At 39.9% G+C, this 20,746-nt stretch overlaps 1 protein-coding gene across 7 annotated transcripts in view; it reads right to left on the reverse strand.

The window, feature by feature from the left end:
- Window positions 1–8,983: 8,983 nt before the first annotated feature.
- Nmdar1 (NMDA receptor 1) overlaps window positions 8,984–20,746 on the reverse strand; it is a 96,911-nt gene continuing 85,148 nt past the window's right edge. For all 7 annotated transcript variants that reach the window (XM_045765002.2, XM_045765000.2, XM_045765001.2 and 4 more), the window contains 4 exons: window positions 17,601–17,749; window positions 13,681–13,838; window positions 13,103–13,529; window positions 8,984–12,974 (listed from right to left, as the gene is read on the reverse strand). In XM_045765002.2, the coding sequence (XP_045620958.1) occupies window positions 12,504–12,974; window positions 13,103–13,529; window positions 13,681–13,838; window positions 17,601–17,749 (1,205 nt within the window). In that variant the 3' untranslated portion in view covers window positions 8,984–12,503. The remainder of the gene's footprint in view (window positions 12,975–13,102; window positions 13,530–13,680; window positions 13,839–17,600; window positions 17,750–20,746) is intronic.

Raw genomic sequence — 20,746 nt, forward strand, 5'->3', positions numbered from 1 at the left:
GGTGATGCATCACAACTGGGGATAAGGTCCATTATGAAGATAATTAGCAGCAAAAATCCAGCTCAATCTCTAAAGCCCAATGGCTTTGATGCTCCAACAGAATATAGTTGAGCAGAAAGCGGTTATATGCCCTATTTCTTCAGATCTGCTTGTGGTTGCACCCGAGATTGACTAAGCTTTAACATCTCAAAATCTAGGAGAGGCAAACCTTGGTATGCGAAGCCAAAGAGCACAGGCTGAGTGAGTAACAGATCTGAAAGAAGCAGTAGCAAGAAGTCCAAAAGTACTGACAATTCCTTGGGATACAGTGTATGATTCACAGCAGCTCAGATAATTGAAGAATGCAAGAATGAAAGGGTCACAACAAAAGGCAGGCAGAATAGTTGGAGTTCTCTCCATTGTTGGAGAGAAATGACAAAAGAGGCTGCCACTGGACCAACTGATTGCCAAGACCAAACACCAAACTCTGCTTGATGAAGAGCATTGAGCTCATCAGTCTAACTGCCACTGGCTAGCACAAGAAGAATCAACACTTTAAAAGTAGTGTCCTCCAAGGAAGGAAACTTAAAAAAACAAGAAAAGATAAAAAAGTCAAGTCCAATGACCAATCAGCCTCCAAAGAAGCATGTGATGGACAAAGATTTAAATCTCATAAAACAACTAAATAAATGAGGCTCTGAAAGATCCGACCATTTTGAAGTGCTGGTGAGAAAAGAAAATGAGAATTATGCTGGTTGTGAGCATAATGTAATGCTCAACAAATAACCAAGAAAAAATAATAGCATTGCCACCAAAAGTATAAAGATTGGTGGAATACAAGAAACGGTTACAGTACGTACTTAGCAACCTCATACTGGAGACTAAAAGAAGCATAGAGATTGTGGAGATCGACCACCTACCACCCAAACAACTGACCATAAAACAACCCTAAAAACTCGACATGCAAAGGGAAGCATGTTGAGAAATATATACCATACAGTATCCACCAATGATCTGCTGGGAATGCAGATCAGCAAATTTGACCAGGTTAGGTCAGTTCAAAAGCTGATCTGGGAACTAGGGCTGAACTCAGTCCACAGATTTCCACAACTTCACCAGCATGGGCCGTTGAAATATTGCAGTTGACTATAATTGAATGGTCCCGAACTCGATTCCTGTGTAAGGACAAGATGTTTCATCATATTTTCTTATGCCTGATGTCTTTTTAAGTAGTAGTAATAAAAAGATTCCTGGAAGTTAAGTGAATGTTGTCGGTTGCATCCTGAGGAAGGTCAGTTGTTAGCTGAGGGAACCTCAATAAGTCAAACAGGTTTCCTGTCCCTGACAATGTGAAATCATAAAACATCTCTTACTAATTCTGGTTGACACACATCCCATTCATCATAAATATTGTGCCTCCATTTCAGGAAATGAAGCCACATAAACTTGCCATGTAGAGGTAAAATGGTCCACTTGGGAAAGACCAAATATGGTACATCAAGAACTAAAGCTCAAAAAGTCAGAGGTAATATTATAGGCAAATTCCAGTAACTCAATGGAAGAAACCAACAGAATACCCCAATTGAGCGTAAAAATTGCTGTGGTTTAGGGAAATTAAAAACATCACAATATTGACGCTTCCTGGGCCATTTAAGAAGATGCACAACCGGAGAACCATTCAAGTTGAACTTAAGGGTCGAGTCTCAAAGAAAAAATGTATGCCAGAACCCCATCCAAATCAGGATGTTGATATGGGCACACTTCACTGTACTGAATCAGCATAATGAAGGCTGGTGAAAAGTGCCATCTCACACAGTTAACATTAGCAAAGAGCTTAAATGAAAGACGTGGAGGTTACCATAGCAATAAACTGTAAAATGCATAGAGAGGAATCCTTGGAAGCAGGATACTCCACTAGAAGTTGGTGGCATGCACCATACAAGCCCTGGGCATAATGAGCTGCTGAAGAGAGAAACTTGTGCAGGGCCTTGAGCAACATCTGTCCTAGGTAATACACATGACCCAAGAAAGATAACTCAAAAATGCAGCTGAGCAGCAAACATCTCCTGTAAAACCAAAAAGTAGACCTTGTTGGCCTGATGGAAGCAGACCTTGAAGAGTCTAGAATAAGGAAAGAACATTGACATGGATAAAGGCAGGCACATAAGAGCAGTTAGGGGAAAGTCCAAAGACTGGTAAATTCAGTAGAACATTAAAGACGGAAAACTTCCATCTAGTTCAGGACCGAAGTTCAGCAGAAAGGCTTCCACTTCTCTACTGAAAATATAGAATTGACAGCTAGGCAGTACGAGGTAAGCACCTGATACTGCTTACTGTACTGTTTACAGGTAATGTTTAGTAAGTACTGTACCTGGATACAGTACTGGAACCAAACTCAACCGTATCAGGAACAGTTGAAGGCCACTGGGCTAACAACACTGCAAACCAGGCATGACAGGGCAGATCTCACTGAAACATTTAAAATAACTGAACTAGTTAGAGGATGTTGATCCGAACAATTTCTTCAAACTGTCAGATGTAACACGAACAAGGAGCAACAATGTCAAGCTCAACAAGCCACAATGTAAGACTGAGAACAGGAGATGCTTTTTCACCCACCCATGGAACTGCCTACCCACCGAAGCTGTAACTGCCAAAACTGTGTTGAATTTTTAAAATCTTGAGTTTTAAAGTCAAGAAAACTCTAGCAGGATTGAAGTTCACAACCATCACTGGTAACACACATACCCTGGGGACTCGCAGCTGAGTGGACAGTGCTCAGAGGTCGTAGTCCTCAGGGCCCGGGTTCAATTCCCGGCAGAGGCAGAAACAAATGGGCAGAGTTTCTTTCACCCTGATGCCCCTGTTTACCTAGCAGTAAATAGGTATCTGGGAGCTAGACAACTGCTACGGGCTGCTTCCTGGGGATGTTTGCGTGTGTGTGTGTTTATTAGAGAAAAATATATGTAATACACATAATAGAGAAAAAAAAATAAATTGGTTAGAAAGGCAGGGTCCAAGAGCTAATGGTGCAATTCTGCAGATACAAATAGAAAATATACATGGATGTAAATGACAATGCAGCCAACAGGGAGAATGCTAGATGCAGCAAGGATGATTATCAACATAAAAACATAAACGAACTAAGCCTGAGGAGGAAGCCTAATTGTCTTGTTCCCAGTTGCAAGAAGTATGCACACCGTGTGAGCTAACCAAACATCATACATTATGTGCAAGAAAAAGCTAGTGTAGACAGTGATTGAACTAAAAAGAAAATACAGTACTGTAAACAGATATCGTACAACATCCTCAAGTACAGTAAAGCCAAAAAAGGAAGTCACCTCATAAACCCAAATAGAAATGTGAAACAGACCTCTGAGTGTGTGCATATATGAGTCCAGTGTGCTTTTGTCCTAGGCACAGGCCCAGGCCGAACCACACTATAGGAACTATTAAATAACTTTATAAAGGGTATCTCTGGGGCTGTTGGCTTTTGTCAGACAGTGCCAAAAAATGAAACCCAAAACACAGATGCAGAGGAAAGCTATAGTCAGTAGCATGCAAAAGACCAGTACAGTATATCAAGCTGTGAAGCAAACAATAATAGCATGGAATAACCCCCCCCTGCACTGACGCAACATTTTAAAGAGAGTCCAGACAAAAGAACTCACCTTAACCAGCCACTGCAGAGTTAGTAAGGTGATGGGTGGACACCATGACCAAACAGTAGTTTGCAAATTGGTAACGGAATCTAATTTATATACTTCTATTTTAAAATTGCAGGAGGTGTTCAAGAGCCACGAATTTTTCTTTTGTATTACACGATCATTTACACTGGTGCCGGTCATAAGAGCCTGGCCGATGATGAAAGACCTGGGAGGATCATATAGGAGCTGGCTCTAAGAGCTTCCATAGGACCTTAGCTGATTTTTAATGTATGCATAAAATGTATATATGCTGAACTTGGTAGACATGGTTCCACTTAATCGGTGATTTTTTTAAGTATTATGCATTCAATCTTTTCCAGTTAATAATGAAAAGCACGTTTATAAAATCCAGTATCCCATTTTCTGGGAAGACCCTCAGTAGCTTCCCAATGCTACAACCTGGGAACCACCAAGCCTCAATGAACACACCACAATTCTTATAATCCACGAGTGCATACTGGAAGCCAAGACCAAATATTACCTACTAAAAGAGATGAAGAGGAACATGGGACTCAAAAGAATACCACAGAATTGAGCTAAAGACCCACCAGAAATTCAAAATGCTCCAAAATAAGCACCTGCTTGGATAAATTTCTAACCCTGACATAGCAATGCAAACAATTCAACAATGAGATCAATGCCTAGATACATTCACCCTCTACCAGATGACAGTCCCAGGTGAATAAGGGCGCCAGTCAGCCAGCCAGCCAGGTCATTCATGAGCCTGGTTCATGACCGGTGAAACTTGGTTCTACTGGGCTCTGTCCAGCCTGTCCTCCTAAGGTTTCCCAATGTCAAGAAAGTGTTATACTAAAGTGCCCTTATCCTAACCTACCAGAGGACCCAAAACAGAAAACAGGACAGTATGTCAATTTTGCAAACCACTACCACTTTCTAGTACAAAAATTTCTGGCCTTGGGTAAAGTATGTGTCAAAATGCAACATTCTATTAGGAGGACGGGTTACTCTGTCATACACTGACTTCTAAGTTAAGTGGTGTTGGCTAGCAAGGAACTAAGTTCTTTCCCAGTTGACTCATTTTGGATTTTTCAGCAATCAAAGGCAGCTTCAGTTAGTGGCCTCTCAGGTGGTCTGGAATACCAGAATGGCCTTACTATTCCTGCCACAGAGGCTGTGTTGCAGTTGAACACTTGTTAAGCTCGGGTATGGAATGCCTGACTTTTCTATCAGTCTCTCTCTAGCATCAGTTGGGCAGTCTGAACTTAGCCTATGTGGTGTACCTTTTGGGCTCAGTTTGGCTGAAGATGCTCTACCAGTTTCTTTGGTAAGTGCTGTTTCAGCAGGTAGGACTGTCAGGTCCAGGCGTCATTTGGCTCACAGATCTTGATTCGTCATTTTTCTCTTCTAGCTTTTTTGGGTTGTTCCATGGTGCCCTCCCTCAAGTTGTTTATGGATGTGTTGGCATCCTTCCTCTGACTTTGCAAGACTTTGGGCTGTCCTGCAGTATACCTGTTTGTCGCAGTCTGGAATTAGAGCCATTCAATCTGTGTGGCTCCATTTCCAGACTGCAAGACATTCATGGTCAATGCATTGTGCCTAAACTTCAGTTGTGGCCCATACGTCAGGCTGCGAGCAGCCGCGTCCAACAGCCTGGTTGATCAGTCCGGCAACCAAGAGACCTGGTCGACGACCAGGCCACGGGGACGCTAAGCCCCGGAAGCACCTCAAGGTAACCTCAAGGTAACCTCAAGGTGGAATTCTCAGTACATCTTGCCTCTAGTCCAGCTGCTTCTTCCCATGTTGGCCAAACTGGAGATGTATGTACAAACGTCCTCCTGGATCCAGTGATCGATTCATTCATGGTTTCCTGCTTTTTTTTTACCTCAAACTCTAAATCCTCTCACTTTCCAGTCTTGGTCTTCCAGTGGATCACCAGAATTACCTATCTTTGCATTTGGAATTTTTAGATCTGGTTTATCATCACCTGTATAAGGCCCAAGTGATGGACCTTCTGTTGTATATGTGTGGCTTTCTTCAAGGAGGCATTATGAAGTGGCATGGCAAGCTCTTCCTCTTTGCCACTTATCTTCTGTATCAGTTCCATTGGTGATATCCTGCCTTTCCTGACTCTTCTTTGATTACTGTATCATTTATTTATTGCCTAATACAGTCATTTAACCCTTATGCTGCTCAGGGCCTTAATGTCATTTAATATTGGCAGAGCCTCACTTCCTTGCTTTGGGAAAGATGAGTGCTTCTACAAACTTTTTCAAGTTGACTCTGGCTAGCTACTGCTCCTCCAGAGTCTTCTTGGTCACTGGATATATTATTGTCTTGTTTTGTCCACCCATCATATCTGGAAGTGGAATTTTTATACTGTACTCTTGGTCCTATTTCTCATTTTCTTCTGCTTCAGCTCTCTCTTTCACTTTTAGTTAATAATGACAAGACTGATTTTTGGAGAGGTCCTTTGGTGATTAACTCTTGGTTTGTCAGGTCAGGGTACATCATATTCATTATCCTGTTACTGCAGTCTGACATTATTTACATGACAACTGGGATCTGTATGTTGATACTTTGTTTTTCATCTCCTTTCCCTGGTTCCTTGTTCTAAGGCTTGCCTTTCCAAAATCATTAGGAAGCTGGTGCAGCTTTGCCAGCCTTAGGTTAACCTCCACAAGTCTGCATCCTTGTTGGCATTTATGAATATGTCTGTGGCAAAATGACGAATACCCAAACAGTGGTTTTTAACAGTTGAATTGGGTGTTGGCCTTTTGGTCACACTGCTCGTGTTACATTTGGGCAACATACAACTCTTTGGTCAAGAGTTGTGTGCCTTGGCATTTGGCTTATCTCTTTGACCACCTCACTCTGTGTGAAAGACCTGGCTGTCCATTTTTTCTGTTTCATTTTATGTATGTTTCCATTTCAGATTTGATGGAATCCTCTGTTGAGGTTGTGTAATAAGATAGCATTGGAGAGTTACTAAAGGGGGCCCCTTCCAGAAATCCAGTGATTAATGTATTACAGTATAATGAAATGCCTTTTTCTTTTGGGCCAGGACCACTCAGTAGCTCACTGAGCCCACCCATTTCCTTTCTTTTTGGTGGAGTTGAGACAGGTCATAAATGAGCTGGCTGGCTGACCAGGACCCCGAGTTGCTTGGAATGCCATCTGGTGGCAAGGAAGTGCATCTAGGTGAAAACAATTGCTTGCTTTTGACCATTTTGACTTTCAGGTGGATCTTTTGCTTAGTTTGGTGGTAATTTCTGTCCCAAGGCTTCCCTTTACCTCTCTTAGCAGGCCAAATTCTAGTCCTGGCCCCAGTAGGTGCTCATGGGTCAGAGTCATGGTTTGTTCCTCAAGGCTTGATTCTTTCCAGGTTATAGTAACGAGTGACCCACCATAAAGAGACATCTCATTGCATTCAACACTAGAAACTTTCTAGTATACAGTATTTTGTTTGTACTGGTATATCATTATTCTTTATTAAGCTAAAACTGTATTACAAGTATATACATTAATGGTTATTGTGTTGTCACATTTATATATTGAAATATGATTACTATGCCCTTATACAAGCTAAAAAAAAAAAGAGTAATGTATAGAGCTCTGAAACGTTTTGTGAACAATAATATTTGTCAAGATAGTATTCAGTAGTAGGGTTTGCAAAATGAATAATAATAATCATAAAACTATAATAATAATAATAATATGTGCTGTATTTGAAAGTTTGAGATGCCATTCCTAGCTTTGAAATACTGTAGGAACTCAGTAATCCAAATTCCAATAACATAAATCTTTGGGTAATCCAGATAAATTTGAGTTTGGGTTTTTGACTGCTCAACTCGAATACAAATTTGGATTACTGAGATTTCTTCCAAGCAAAAACCTGAATAAATTCAAATTTGTTCATTTTTTACTTTTCAGCTAAAAATTTGGCTAACTCAAGTGTCTGGCTAACTTGAATAGGGTGGACACATACAATTTGGAAATCTGCTAATCAATATACATAAGATACAACATACAGTAAGTTATAAATGGAATAAATTTTTTGTTTCGACAAATTTTTGTTTTATGATATAAGAAAGCAATATTAACTTTTATTTGAAAAGATACTTTAGTCCATATTTAAATTCGTACAGTATACAGTACAATTTTTAATTGTTCATTACAACCATCAAGAACTTTTCTTGGATTCTATTATTTTTAATTTTCATGATTTTATTTTGTTAAATGTTTCCATCAGGACACTTATCCAGTATGATGTCCTAAACTGTGATTATTTTATAATTGCACTTTGTAATTTCTTGCAAGTTTAGATAGTCATGTCTGCCAATACACTCATACATTATACATTATGTATGCTGAATGATACGCTAAATTAAATAGTGGAATTGTGGTACTTACATTTATTTTTCTATATACAACTTTGTCCATGATAGTGATTTGGGGCCTATAAACTGATATTGCAGTATATAGCTATCTTTGCCAGGTGTTTATGTTTCATTAAAAAAAAGATAAAAATGTGTCCAGCACAGTGGCTGTAGGGTGAATGTATCAAGAATGTCAGTGTATGTAGTGATTATGTCTCATGGTAACCAAAATGTATTGGAAGAAGAAAGAGTGCTAGATTACCAGCCAACAACAGCATGATGAGAAATTACTGATATTTATACTGTACTGTTAGTCAGTGTGTGATACTTGACTCATTTTTTTCTCATTACTGACACTTTCCTTTACTTGTTTATTTGTAATACTGAATATTATTTGCTATAAAAAAAAAGTTGTTATGAAAGAAGGTTTTGAGAGTGCACAATGGAGGCTGAAGGAGCTTCTGTCTTGATATAAGACATGGTGCAACCCTCCATCAACATATATACTGTATAATGTTTGAAAAAAAGAAAGAAAAAAGGTCAGATCAGATGATAGTACATCACCTGATCAGTGGCAGCAGAAGCTCCAGTCATTTACTTATGCAGTATTTACCATTTGGTTACTTACTGGGAGCTGCTGATGTCAGCGGTTATGTGATGAACCGTTCATCTCAACGAGTTGTGTTTCTGGATATATCCACCACTCAAGGTGTAGACTAAATGTTTAACAATCTCATGAGCATTGATAAGGATGAATGGTGAATCAGTTCCTTTACAAGCCAGCCTGTTAAGGGAATTTTAATAGAGATGTGCTTATTGGTTTACCATGCCAGGAAAAAAATACAGATCTTATTTAACAAGAATGATTTAAATGATAAGTGTAATTTTTAGCCCTCAAAAATATCATTAATTAATATGCATCATACTAGACATCAAATTAAGCATGAGAGAAAAAAGGAGTCTGAGGGCAAAGTTTAATCAAGTCAAACTGTGTAACCCATATAAAAGACTTATCAACTCAGTGGTAAAGTTTTATCCATAACAACTTAAAAAATACTTAAAAACTTACTTTTATGTATTACTCAAGTAAGCAAATTTAGCTAATGTCTAATTTATAATTACAGCATAAACAAAGTAACCAAACTGAACAACAATAACAATCTACGATAACAATAAATCTAAATTTCATAGAATTTGTGTGAATGTTTAGTTTGGTTCCCAAACATCATTGCTCAACTTGCCAAAGGCAAAGCCATTTGTCCTGTGTTCCTTGAGATATTGATGAAGACATCTATGTTCCCCTCAGGTTAACTACCCAAACGTCCCCGATTTCAAATATAGAGTTTACACATGATATATAAAAAAAATATTCCGATTAAGTCACATTATGTCGAATATTTGCAGCACATGGCATATTAAATATGTAACTTGATTGTCTTGTCATAATGGATGACTTTATAGTCATAGAAAGTAATCATTGAGACATCTTGTGTAATTACCTAAGTGTAATTACACGATGAGATGTATGTATGTATTTATGTATTATAATGTATGTATATATATATATATATAAATATAAGTGGGTACCACCCCTGGTTGTTAGTAGGGACCCTCAAGCCTCAAAGAAGAGGATATGCAGCACCCGGGGGAGCCTTATCAGGCTCCCATGTGCACTGGCACATATTGTCTTCTCCTACCACCCCCTTATATACTGTAAATATTGTACTGTATATATTTTCTTAAAAATATTATCTATTTTTTCAGGACACACAACCTGCATTAGTAATTTTATTGCCATATTTTAGAAAAGAACTATATATTGAAAATGAAATGAGAATTTATTAAACTTAATGAAGTATAACCTTGCAATATAAACACAGCCACAATTGGATATACCTTATGTATAACAGAGTTGCTTACTAGGTAAAGAGGAGCACTATCCTGAAGTACTTCAAGAGTACACCTACCCCCCACATGCTCCTGTGACTATGCACCCACACCAGTCTCCAGCCCCTGTGTGGACAAATGGTCCCAGGACATGACCTGTCAGTCACTGTGTCACGGTACAACCCTTAGAACACTCTGGACAGCTACTCAGCACCAATTTTGTGTCTACTATAGCATACAGAGAGGAAAAATACAGACTGAAATTATGAATAGTTATGGGAACCAATCTAATCAATCACCTGTAATTCCATCTTTACAGAATTTGTACTAAGCATCAACAAGGTGACTGGAGCTGTGTGAATGATTAGGAAAATGCCCAAGTTTATAATAGTTCAAGTAAAAAGTAATGTATGGAATAGCCAAGGATACAAGATGTTTGTTCTTGTTTTTATTTTGTATTAAACAAGGGGGTGTCCACTCTTAATTTTCATAATATGAAGCTCAAACATTTTACAATTTGTTATAACTCATCTCCGGTCACCCCTGCCGAATAATAATACAACTTCCTTAGTCGAAAACATGCAAAACTTATTAAATCACGCTCTACTAATCGTCATATTCTCAGAACTGATTGCAATGGCGACAAAATCACTAAACCCAATAGAGTTAGTCCAATGTGAAATGTCAATCATAAATGACTGGAATAAGGATATGATATCTGAATACATGATTTCATTTTTAAATTGGTACTGTATAAATTAAACTAAATTTACCACAGTTATGGAAGAACATTTCAAGCTTCAAATGAATAAATACATATGTCATGAAATTATACTAAAACTTTCATAAACTCATAACTACACCAATACATTGTTTAGCTCCATTCTGGATCCTTGTATCAAACACACCAACACATGCATGCATCCACACATTCACACACACCTAAACATCTTTCTACGCCACACACTAGGTTATTCTCACCCTTCAGTAGTCATGTCATAAGGCTCATCACTCCTTATTGCAATACTTCTGGGCCAGAACATCCACTTGTGGCACTATGAGTTCCAGCATCATCATCATCATCAGCCCACATGACCAAACATAGGAAAGCTGGTCGGTCTTCCCAGTGATATATATCATCTTTGTTTATTAGTGGTACATATTGTATTTTTTTATAGATTATAATACCAATTTTATTCATTACTTAATGTGACTGAAATCATAATTAATGTAAAATTTTTTTTAGCAATTTATTTTCTACCAATATTTTTTCAACATTACTATGTTATAATCAGTGTAATAACTAGTATTTTTCATGTTTTAATTTTTTTGTGGAAAAATGTATTTTCAGTCAAATTTCATCATATTCAGCCTCAGAAATTACAAATAAGTATACATGTAAACAACCACGGGAACAGACCACCACACCATGAGTCATCAACACAGCACCTCAAGGTTACTGTATGCCCAATGTTTGTCTGTGTGTGGTTGTTCTTGTCCGTAGTCACAACACACAACGATAATAAGCGTATCATCAACAATGTAGATTCCAGATATTTAGCAGGGCCTTACAAGGCTAACAGAAAGATGTGTGGTGGGATAAGGGGGGGGAGGGGGGGCACACACAGGTACCTACACCTCATACTGACAGCATGAAGGAGTGTGCACCGTCACCGACTATTAACACCAGTGGATGTGATAAGGCTTTGCTTCTATTCACCTCCTAACACTAATTTGGTGATGGAACAGTTACCTGCTCACTGCAGATAGGCGATACGAAATGGTCGTAATTGGTAACCATTCCTGCTACGTGCAGCCTCCACTTGACAGGACACTTTTTTCATTATCGTGGTAAGAGGTGAAATTTACTCTTACCCACAATGCACTAGTAGTAATAAGGGGCACTCATTGCCACAAGGCTTCACACTTAGCATGAAGAGTACTTAATGTTGCCTGTCCCTTCAAACCAGCAGTTTGAGGGGGCACTCATTGCCACTCGCCCCTCATACTGACAGCTTAAAGGGACAGCCCCCCCCCCTGTCCCTCACACTGGTCAGGGCTCCACACTAATGTTCCCTAGCTAAAAGACTCCTGGTGAGGGTGCAGGATGGGAGGACAACAACAGATCAACAAGCACACCCTCTTGCTCCCAGGGAATACTATGGGAGTGTGTCTACTGGCTCTCTTATACAACCACACACAAGTTCCCTCATCAACTGTTTTAAATCTGGTGTGGCTTACCTTAACTAAATAATATTTAGCTTTCTAACCAGGAGTTGCAGAAGGGCTTGAATGTGTTTTACCAAAATAAACAATTAAAGTTAGGGTGGTCAAGGTTCTATGACCCACTGATAACATGCTATAAATGTCCATGGGTTTATACAATGTTGTTGACGAGTGAGAAGCGTAGTTAGTGCCCCCCCTGGCCTGGCTGGCAGGCCATTGATGGTGCACAGCACAGTGGCCTGAGGGGAGCGTGGCCCGGGGCGCCGCCGAGTGGACGTAATGAAGAGGGGAGTCAGTGGGCCTCCCTGCCAGGATCACTTGCCCCTGTAAACCTGGCTACCTCTGATACAGAGGCTACAGTAGATGCTCACGCCACCAGATCGGGCGGGTCAGGGCCGAATAGGTTCTTGTAAGAGGCGTGCAGCCGCATGGTGTCCACGCCTGCAGGGGGTGGGGGAGGTGGAGGCAGACCTTCATCCTGAGCTGAAACATGACGCTGCCGAATGTCATTGCCCCATCGGGGTGCAGGAGGCGCTGGGGGCACATCTGGAGGTAGGCCTGGAGGTGAAGGAGGTGCTAGTGGTGCTGGTGGTGGTGGAGGAAGCATCCGAGGCAGATCAGCAGCTCCTATGCTAGCTGCTGCAGCGCCACTTGCAGAACTCACAACTGCAGCCCCAGCACCAACACCAGCTCCCGCCCCTGTCCCAGCTGCACCCCCAACTCCAGATCCAGCTCCAGACCCACTTTCAACATTGACACAAATCACTGATGGCTCATTAACCCCATTTGCCTTGAGTCTTCTCTGCATCATCATAGAGGCTCGCAAAGTTTTCCGTTTCTGAAAATGCAAAATCACTAATAATTATACAAAAACAAATCTGCGTTCTATATTGTTGCAAAGTTTTCATATTCATTCTTGCTTGAAAACAAAGAGAAATATACACTAGATTTATTTTTTTAACAAACCTCAACAGCTCCTCTCCACTTGTCGGCAGCATGTCGAGCAATTTCCAGCCGCTTTTGTTTACGTATCTGGTGCTTTTTGTAAATTATTTCAATAATGATTAGTCCTATGCCACCAACAATGCCAGCAGCAACCAGGATAAATACACCCGCCATGTTCTTGAGACCTAGTGTTGCCGGCGCTTTCTCATCTGTGTTGCACATGTCTTCCTGGTTCTGTAAAATCCATTTGTTATCTAGTTCTTCCATGTAACCACTCTCATGGAACTCCAGGATAGCCAGAGTCACCCTGTCTGCCCAAGGTGAGTTCTTTTTTAAGCCTATACCATACCCTGAGCGGCCAAAGAGCTCCCCTGCAGTCACCAGTTCACAGTCCTGGGCAGCCTCATATTCCAAACGTGAACTGTCCCATATGAAGGCTTTCAACTTCCTGATAATTTTCAAACAAAATTACTAAATTAAAATTTTTTAAACATAACTATTTGATTGAAGGCACCTAAGTATAATACCCTATACTTAATAGCTTATCAAGAGTAGTAAATAGAAACTATCATTTCATTAAATGTTTTTAAAAGACATACCCAGACTTGACTGCTGTGATGGCTGCCTCTGCAGTAGGATAGTTGTTGCCCTCCATGGTGCGGTACATGTTGCTCAGCTCCACCTGTCGTCTGAAGTACATGTCCACTGACGATCCCTTCACTGTCGCATATGTGAAGTTTTCCATTGGATTTCGTAGCTATTTAAAAACAAATAGATTTGACAGTACAGTACATCCACTTGAAGACCAGTGCACATGTGAAGCACATTGTTGCCTGTCATAAAATCCTTTGAATTTTATTAATTTTATTAATTTTATTAATTTTAAATATATGATTATGATGTTATATATATTCTGATATAGCATGATAAAGAACTTTATGAGTGAATGTGAAAAGCATGTTTCTGAGCAGGCCATCAGTTACTCCCTAATGATGTCTTTGACACGGATCAAGAACAAACAGGACAACATACTAGTACAATGCTACAGGGACTTTTCAAATGTCCACTACAGTGTCATAATAGGTGCAAGGGAGGCACTGGAAAAGAATCTGGACTGGACCAGTGATTGCCAAACATAGGCTCCTGCTAACTACCAGTTAGCCTACTTTGTAAGCCCCTATTGACCACTACTATGAGGAAGCACTAAGCATTTCTCTGTTTTCCTGCTTGAGCCATCCCACAAATTCTCTGATATTATTTCTGTTCATAATATGCATGGAAAGTGAGACAGAAAGTGAGGGAGGAGGAACAGCAGGAACATTCATATTCATTCAAAAAATCCTAATTTCTGAGTTATTACATTTGCCTGCTCCCTACAGTAAGAATACTGAATGAAAGAAACAAGACAAGGAAAACTTGCTCATGATGCAGAGCAGTGCCAAAGAAACTGCCCAGCATAGATGAACTGAGGGATGATGGCACCAGTATATCCACTACCAGGAAAGAGCTGTGTATAATGAAAGCCTACTTAAAGCCACATGCTGGTGGCCCCTGGGACTGCTTAGGGCACAATATGTGGGCTGCCAGATCAAAATTAATCCCTTATTTAAGCAGGGATTATACTATATAGCATATACATGTACATATTTCTAATAATCAATAATTATTTGTTTTAATATTACATACTGCATAATTTTTCTTTGTGTTAATAACCCTTAAAGTGCTCCTGTCATTCTTAAGCGATAGATCTATGCTGCTCCTGTTATTCTTAAGCGATAGATCCATGGTGCTCCTGTCATTCTTAAGCGATAGATCTATGCTGCTCCTGTTATTCTTAAGCGATAGATCCATGCTGCTCTAGTCATTCTTAAGCGATAGATCCATGCTGCTCCTGTCATTCTTAAGCAGTAGATCCATGCTGCTCCAGTCATTCTTAAGCGATAGATCCATGCTGCTCCAGTCATTCTTAAGCGATAGATCCATGGTGCTCCAGTCATTCTTAAGCGATAGATCCATGCTGCTCCAGTCATTCTTAAGCGGTAGATCCATGCTGCTCCAGTCATTCTTAAGCGATAGATCCATGCTGCTCCAGTCATTCTTAAGCGATAGATCCATGGTGCTTCTGTCATTTGTGAGCAATTTAATGTGCCTCTTATTATTCAAAGTTCCTAAAAAATCTGTGGTTATCATTCTATATTAGAAACCTCTGGCAACCATTTGTCTTATAGGTAAAAATCCTGAAAGCCTTACCTTCCTTCCTAGGCCACATTAAAAAAATTGCCACCATTTCAAGTGTATCATCATTGTTTCCTGACACCTGTGTTCAGGCAAATTGCCACTATGCAAAATTTCAAGAACTTTTATTACTCAGGAAGATACATGAGATAGAAATATACTACAAATAGTTTACTGTCTACGCTCAATAACTGAATTACATGGGGCTCACCCCCAATCAAGTTACCCAGATACTTGAGTTACCTGAATTTTTACCCAAAAAGTAAAATAAAAAAAAGTAAAAAAAAAAAAAGTAAAAAATTTGAATTTGGGTTTTAGTTCAGCAGTAATCCAAATTATTATTCAAGCTGAGCGGTCAAAAACTCAAACTTGAATACTGTATACAGTATTCATATTTCCCAAAGATTCAGATTACCTAAATTTGGATTACTGAGCTCTTACAGTACAGTACAGTCCTGTACTTGAAAATTAATTATCAAAAATATGACATCAACATTCCTTTACTTCATTACGACCAAATGAAAATACAGTACATGTATTTAGATATTTTCCCAACATCAGAAATAAATGTTTTATGATATAAAATGGAGAAATAATTTTTTAGAATTTTTATGAGCACCTAGAAAGGGATTTAAAAAACTGTGCACAGTTTGAGGGTTATGCATTATTTTAATATAATTTGTGTTATAAATGAAGGCCGCAAAAACCTGCTACAGCTTGACATCTGGTCTGGGGCCTGACAGCTGAGTGGACAGCACTTCAGATTCGTAGTCCTGAGGTTCCAGGTTCGATCCCCGGTGGAGGCGGAAACAAATGGGCAGAGTATCTTTCACCCTGATGCTCCTGTTACCTAGCAGTAAATAGGTACCTGGGAATTAGACAGCTGCTACCGGCTGCTTCCTGGGGGTGTGTAACAAAAAGGAGGCCTGGTCGAGGACGAGACTGCGGGGACGCCAAGCCCCGAAATCATCTCAAGATAACTTCAAGATACAGTAATTTTGTATTTTTATCCAAATGATGCAAACACAATCTAGAATTTGATTTGGCTAAATTGCTCAGAGATCCAAGTTATTGAGATTCAATTTAGTGAGCTCTTACTGTATGTATTGTACAAAGACTGAAATGGTAAATGTATAAGTATGACCTATTGTAAACCAGAAACTAAGTTTCATGGCTGAAAACAAATCAACCTAAATTAAAAAATCTAGTCCCAGACTGTTGACTGTACATGACAGAGCAGTCAGATAGTATGTGAAGTGGCTTGGGCAAGGAACCACGAGTCATCCATGGTGCTGCTGCCTCTTGGTGGCAGTCGGCAGAGGCTGACCAAGCTGGATAACAGTAGTTAGTGATGGCTCTAGTTTGGTGATGACCAGTACAGTGTTGTCATAGGGAGCATTTGGAAAGGCTTTGATTTTATGTGAATTAACCTCAGTCGATCATTCAGATCCGGAATGATTTTTTCTCCAGTGCCTCCCTAGTGCCTAATAGTCATGTAGTAGACATTTGAAAAGTCCCTGTGGTGTCATGCTATTACGTCATCCTGTATGTTTGAATATGATCCATGTTCAAGCTCAACCCTCCAAGAGTCTAGTTGACTAAACCATTAACTGGCCAGGACAGAAACCAGATCACTGGGACAATGTTCCTTGGCACCAGCTCAAGGTAACCTCAAGGTAAGACACAATATGATCTTACTTTATATAATAAGCATATTATGAGTCAAAAACTTACTTAAAGGGTCTTAAAGGGTTAGTTAAGTATATTTTTATTAAACCAAATTTTGGAAAGATCCTTACATCCTTTATCAAGGTGCTGTAGACAATGTTTACAGCACCCTGATATAGCATGTAGGTTTCATCCAAAAATTTGGTGTAATAACAGTATACTAACACATGTGTTGGGTCTTTTCTTCCCTTTTATTATTATTATTATTATTATTATTATTATTATTATTATTTATTAATATTATTATTATTATTATTATTAACTGTTATGGTTGTCACAATGAACACATGGTGATGGCCACATAAATGTCATTATACTGTACAGAAAGAAGCCTGCTTTGCCATGGTTGCTCACTTCATTTGAAGTACATATAAACCATGCAGTGTATTGTCTATTTTAATATATCTTACCATTTCTTCATGGTAAAATAATTTACATTTCTGAGCATGGCTTATTTTTCCCTAATGAAAGTGTCTAATACCTAGAGTGTATAGTACATGTTCAACAGAATCTGAAATAACTACAGTACAGTACTAAAAAGACTTTATCTTCTGACCCTAGCATCATTGATGCCTGTGAGGGAGGTTTGAGGACGATCCAACACAAGGAAGGCGGCCAGGTTGGCAGTGTATGAAGCTACGATGATCATAGCAAATCCGGCCCACACCATTCCCAAGACACGTGCACTGAAACTCCGCGGCGTACCTGTGACAGGGTGAGACACTCTGCTATTATGTGGTTATTAGTAGAAGAATTTTGGTAGGGGTTACTATTGTGGAGGGGGTCACATTTCTCTGAAGGGTCTGGATGGACCACTGTTGAAGTTACTAACATGTTAGATGAGAGGAATATCATTATGGCAGAAACAAGTGTGTGCATGTCTGAGTACTTCTGATATAAAAGCAACTGATAATTATTAAAGTGGAGATGAAATAGCTCCATCTAACCCAGAGTGACAACAAAAAGTTTACTCAAATACTCAAAAACTCTCCAAGCCCTACTTGGCATCACAGAGATCACCAAGTAGTGTTCTCACCAAACCACTACTCTCCCACCTTACTGCTTCCCTCAATTGCAACCTGATTGCTACACCCTAGCCAACACCAAGATCCCAGCCTCAAGCCATTTCACATGTTCACTGGCACAAAGAAAACACTACAAATAGAGAAATCAGAGACTCAAGGAAGAGAATGGGTGCATCCAAGTCTTGCTCAAAATGAAGCTTCTCATATCGATTCAAAGCTTGATGTCTTAGCCTGGATGCTCTTAAAGGCAGCAGTATAAGAAGATGGTCAACAAAATTACAAAGAAAATAAATGAGGAAAACTGACCTCGTGTGATGCAGTGTGTAGTTCGTGAAGCTGCAGTGCAGGCAGTAGATGGATACAACAATGAGCCACTGCAGAACACCAAGTGCCTCAACAAGAGTAGAGCAGCTTACCTGAAGGAAAGTCGTCCAAGTGCACACACTGACAGCGTAGTTTGGAAATCCTGTGGAGGTAGAAGGCAGTGATAGGTTTGCCAGAAGCCTCGAGCTTGGATGTTGAAACAGGACATTGCCAAGAAGAATGCCTTGAGAATGGCAAACTTCCAAAGGACATCGGCCCAAGAATACACCTGTGGTTAACTCACTGGACCACTCTGCAGAGCAGCTTAGTGATACAGGGCACCATGGTGTGAGTATTAGGAAGAGAGATTAGCCTGAATCTGTCTATGAATCTGGAGATAATGATGTAAGGCAGCAAAAGGACAGTGTGTGTGTTTTATCAGAGATGGACAAATAGGCCTGAAACAAGGCATCTCATGAAAGAATAAACCTCATATTTTGCCAAGAAACTTGAAATATGATGAAGATTCATAAATTCATCTCCATGACCAAAAGTGAAGGAGCCAGGATGTTGAAGGAGAGCATGAAGCCCAACAATCTGGGGGCCTGTTGCAAGGGCAAGCAAGAACATCTTAAGGGTGAAATCCTCAAACAAAGGAATAACTCAAAACCTGCCAAGATACAAGCAGCTCAACACCCTTATCAAGCAGCCAGGTGAGTTCTACTGGTAAAACTCACCTGGCTGCTTGATAAGTCAAGCAGCATTACTTTCTAATGAAAGAACATTAATGAAAGTAAGCCCTATTGAACTAAAGAAAGAGAAGACTTGACAGATCTAGGCTGGATACCAGCAAAGAATTAGAGGAAGCAGTGGTGTTTAGCATAAGTTTCCAATCCCAAAAGAACCAGGTGAGAAATGACAATGAGAAGAACTGATGCAGAAAAGGTCTAACAAAAGCAAAACAACTTGAGGAGCCCACCAGTCCATCTAATACTGCCAATGAGAGGAGGCCAAAAAATGTTTTATGAAAAACACTTATCACCTACTCAGGTAGTTAGTGATTCCATGCAGATAAAAAAAAATTCTGGATTACCAAATGTGTCACATATATTCAGAAAAAGAGTTCTCATCCACTTCCTACTTCATCCAGCTCAGATGAAACTTGAAGAGGTTGCCTGCCAATACATATGAAACTCCTTGAGGGTAACTTACTCTAAAAGATTAAATCCAGCCGAGCCAGAAGAGAAGCTATAGCCGATGTCCAAATCTGATGATGTTGCAGGCTCACGTCAACATTTGGGAAATGACAGCTTTTTGAACTGCACTCTAGATCATTCCTGTTCCAAGAGATTAGGAAACTTGTCTCTACTTTGCTGCACTGTCAAAATGAAGACGAGTTATGGCCTCGTGGCAGACCCACTCTGGAAGAGACAGTACACATCAGTGCACTGTTGAAGTGAAGACAAGATACCTAGCCTCTTGGTAGACCCATCTTAGAAGAGACAGCATGCTATCAATGCACTGGCATTGGTAGTGGAGATGAGTTACCTAGCCTCTTGGAAAAGAACTGAGCAAGAGTGAAACTCAAACAGCTGCCATTTCCCAAACACTGATCAGAGCCTGCAACAGCATTGTAGACCAACACCCATGGCCTACATGTTATTGGCTGGAGACAGAGCCCCCAACCAACACTGGAAGTGTCAGTAAATAATTCAAGGAAAGGAGCTTGAGGCCTCCAAGAGAATTAATCCCCCAAAAACTCCAGATGAAGTCACTAAAGGACACTTCTCAAGGCCAAGGGAAGCTACTTGTGACAATCCTACAACTGCTGATGAACCTCAAAGAGGAGAAACGTTCTTAATGCCTTTAGTTAGAAGTGGCCAAGGAAATATATCAAGCAAACAAAATTCAGCCAGCAGAATATGCTCTTGAGATTCCAATATCCCAGAAGCAACTGTAGAAAAGGCACAAGCCAGGCTAAAGCAATTCTTGGAGAGAAATGGAGCCAGACCCAGAGTGGGTCTGCCATGAGGCTAGGTAACTCATCTTCACCTGAGCCCTACCCACAGGAACACTGTGAAGGCTGCAGTTGAGATTTAGGCTCATTTATCAGAAAAGCAAAATTTCCTCAAGCTAGCAGGCTAAGCTGCTAACTGGGAGCTTAAATGAACCAGTCATAAACAAACACAAAGACATTAGTTCTATGAAGATGGATGGACAATCACACAATTTCACAAACATAAAATTTAAATATGCTATGCCTAAGCAAAAGGATATGAATCTTGATCAACTCATCTAAGCTATTGAGGTCAATGCTCCACTATTTGGCCACTACTCCACAGTAGTGACCAAATTGAGGTATGTATTATAATTT

This window comes from Procambarus clarkii, chromosome 69 (assembly GCF_040958095.1).
Source record: "Procambarus clarkii isolate CNS0578487 chromosome 69, FALCON_Pclarkii_2.0, whole genome shotgun sequence".
NCBI lineage: Eukaryota > Metazoa > Arthropoda > Malacostraca > Decapoda > Cambaridae > Procambarus > Procambarus clarkii.